This window comes from Plasmopara halstedii, mitochondrion (assembly GCF_900000015.1).
Source record: "Plasmopara halstedii genome assembly, contig: Scaffold_1040, organelle: mitochondrion, whole genome shotgun sequence".
Classification (NCBI taxonomy): domain Eukaryota; phylum Oomycota; class Peronosporomycetes; order Peronosporales; family Peronosporaceae; genus Plasmopara; species Plasmopara halstedii.
The window spans coordinates 1-1,180 of NW_020190072.1; the positions used below are offsets into that span (position 1 = coordinate 1).

General features: G+C 19.1%; 1 protein-coding gene across 1 annotated transcript; it reads left to right on the plus strand.

Moving 5' to 3' along the window:
• Positions 1–363: 363 nt before the first annotated feature.
• Positions 364–706, plus strand: PHALS_00008 (50s ribosomal protein l16; the record flags this gene model as incomplete). The annotated part of the gene is made up of 2 exons (XM_024721739.1): positions 364–559; positions 651–706. 2 exons carry the CDS (start codon positions 364–366, stop codon positions 704–706), a joined length of 252 nt encoding a protein of 83 aa, XP_024586897.1.
• Positions 707–1,180: the final 474 nt, after the last annotated feature.

The following is a 1,180-nucleotide window of genomic DNA, read 5'->3' on the forward strand; positions in this document are numbered from 1 at the left end:
AAAAAAAAATGATATTTCAAGAAGGAAAAATACCGTTAAATACATTACAATATGATATTAAATACCATTTTAATGAATTTAAAACTCCATCAGGTATTTGCAGTATTAAATTATGGGTTTTTTTTAAACCTTCTTTGAAAATATTAAATTCGAAATTTTTAAAAAAAAAGAAATTAGAAAATTTTTAAAATTATGTTATTTCCGAAAAAAACAAAATACAAAAAAAAATTTAAAGGAAAACTTATAGGTAAAACACAAAAAGGTAATATTATTATTTATGGTAAATATGCAATTAAAGCTTTACAAGAAACTCGTTTAACTTCTAAACAAATCGAATCAGCTAGACAAACTATTGTTCGAAAAATGAAAAAATTGGGATTTCTTTGGGTTCGAATCTTTCCCGATATACCAGTGACTACCAAGCCGACTGAAAATCGTATGGGTAAAGGAAAAGGATCTGTTTCTTTTTGGGTAGCGAAGATTAAAAAAGGTCAAATTTTATATGAAATTAGTGGTATTCCGTTAGAAAGTGCAAAAAAAATTTTAAAAGCCGGTGCAAGTAAATTACCAACTAAAATAAAATTTATTTATAAATAAAATTTATTATAATATTTAAATATATATAAAAGGCTTATAGTTTAATTGGTTAGAGCATACCGCTCATAACGGTATTGTTGTGGGTTCAAGTCCCACTAAGCCTAATTAAAAAATATTTTATTTTTAATGATAAAATTAAAAAAACAAAAAATTAATAATTTAATCAATTATCAACACTTTTTACAAAATAATTATTTAAAAAACAAAAAATATAAATTAAATAACATTTTATTTGAAAATAAAATATTATTTAAAAATATAAATTTAGAATCATATATAATTGAATTTAATAATTATAAAAATATTTACTTACCTTTTACTTTAATAAAAATAAACGAAATTTCAACAATTGATAAAAAATATAAAGATATTATATTATTTAATTATGATTTAACTTATAATATTTTATGTCAATTTAATAAAATAATGTTTAAATATGCTATTAAAAAAAATAATAATTTAATTAAAGCTAGATTATTAGGAAAAAGTTGGAATAATAAAAAAATTTTTATACTAATTTTAGGTTTTGTTTTTTTTATGAAACCTATTAACTTAAATAATTCATTGAATTATAAAAAAAAAA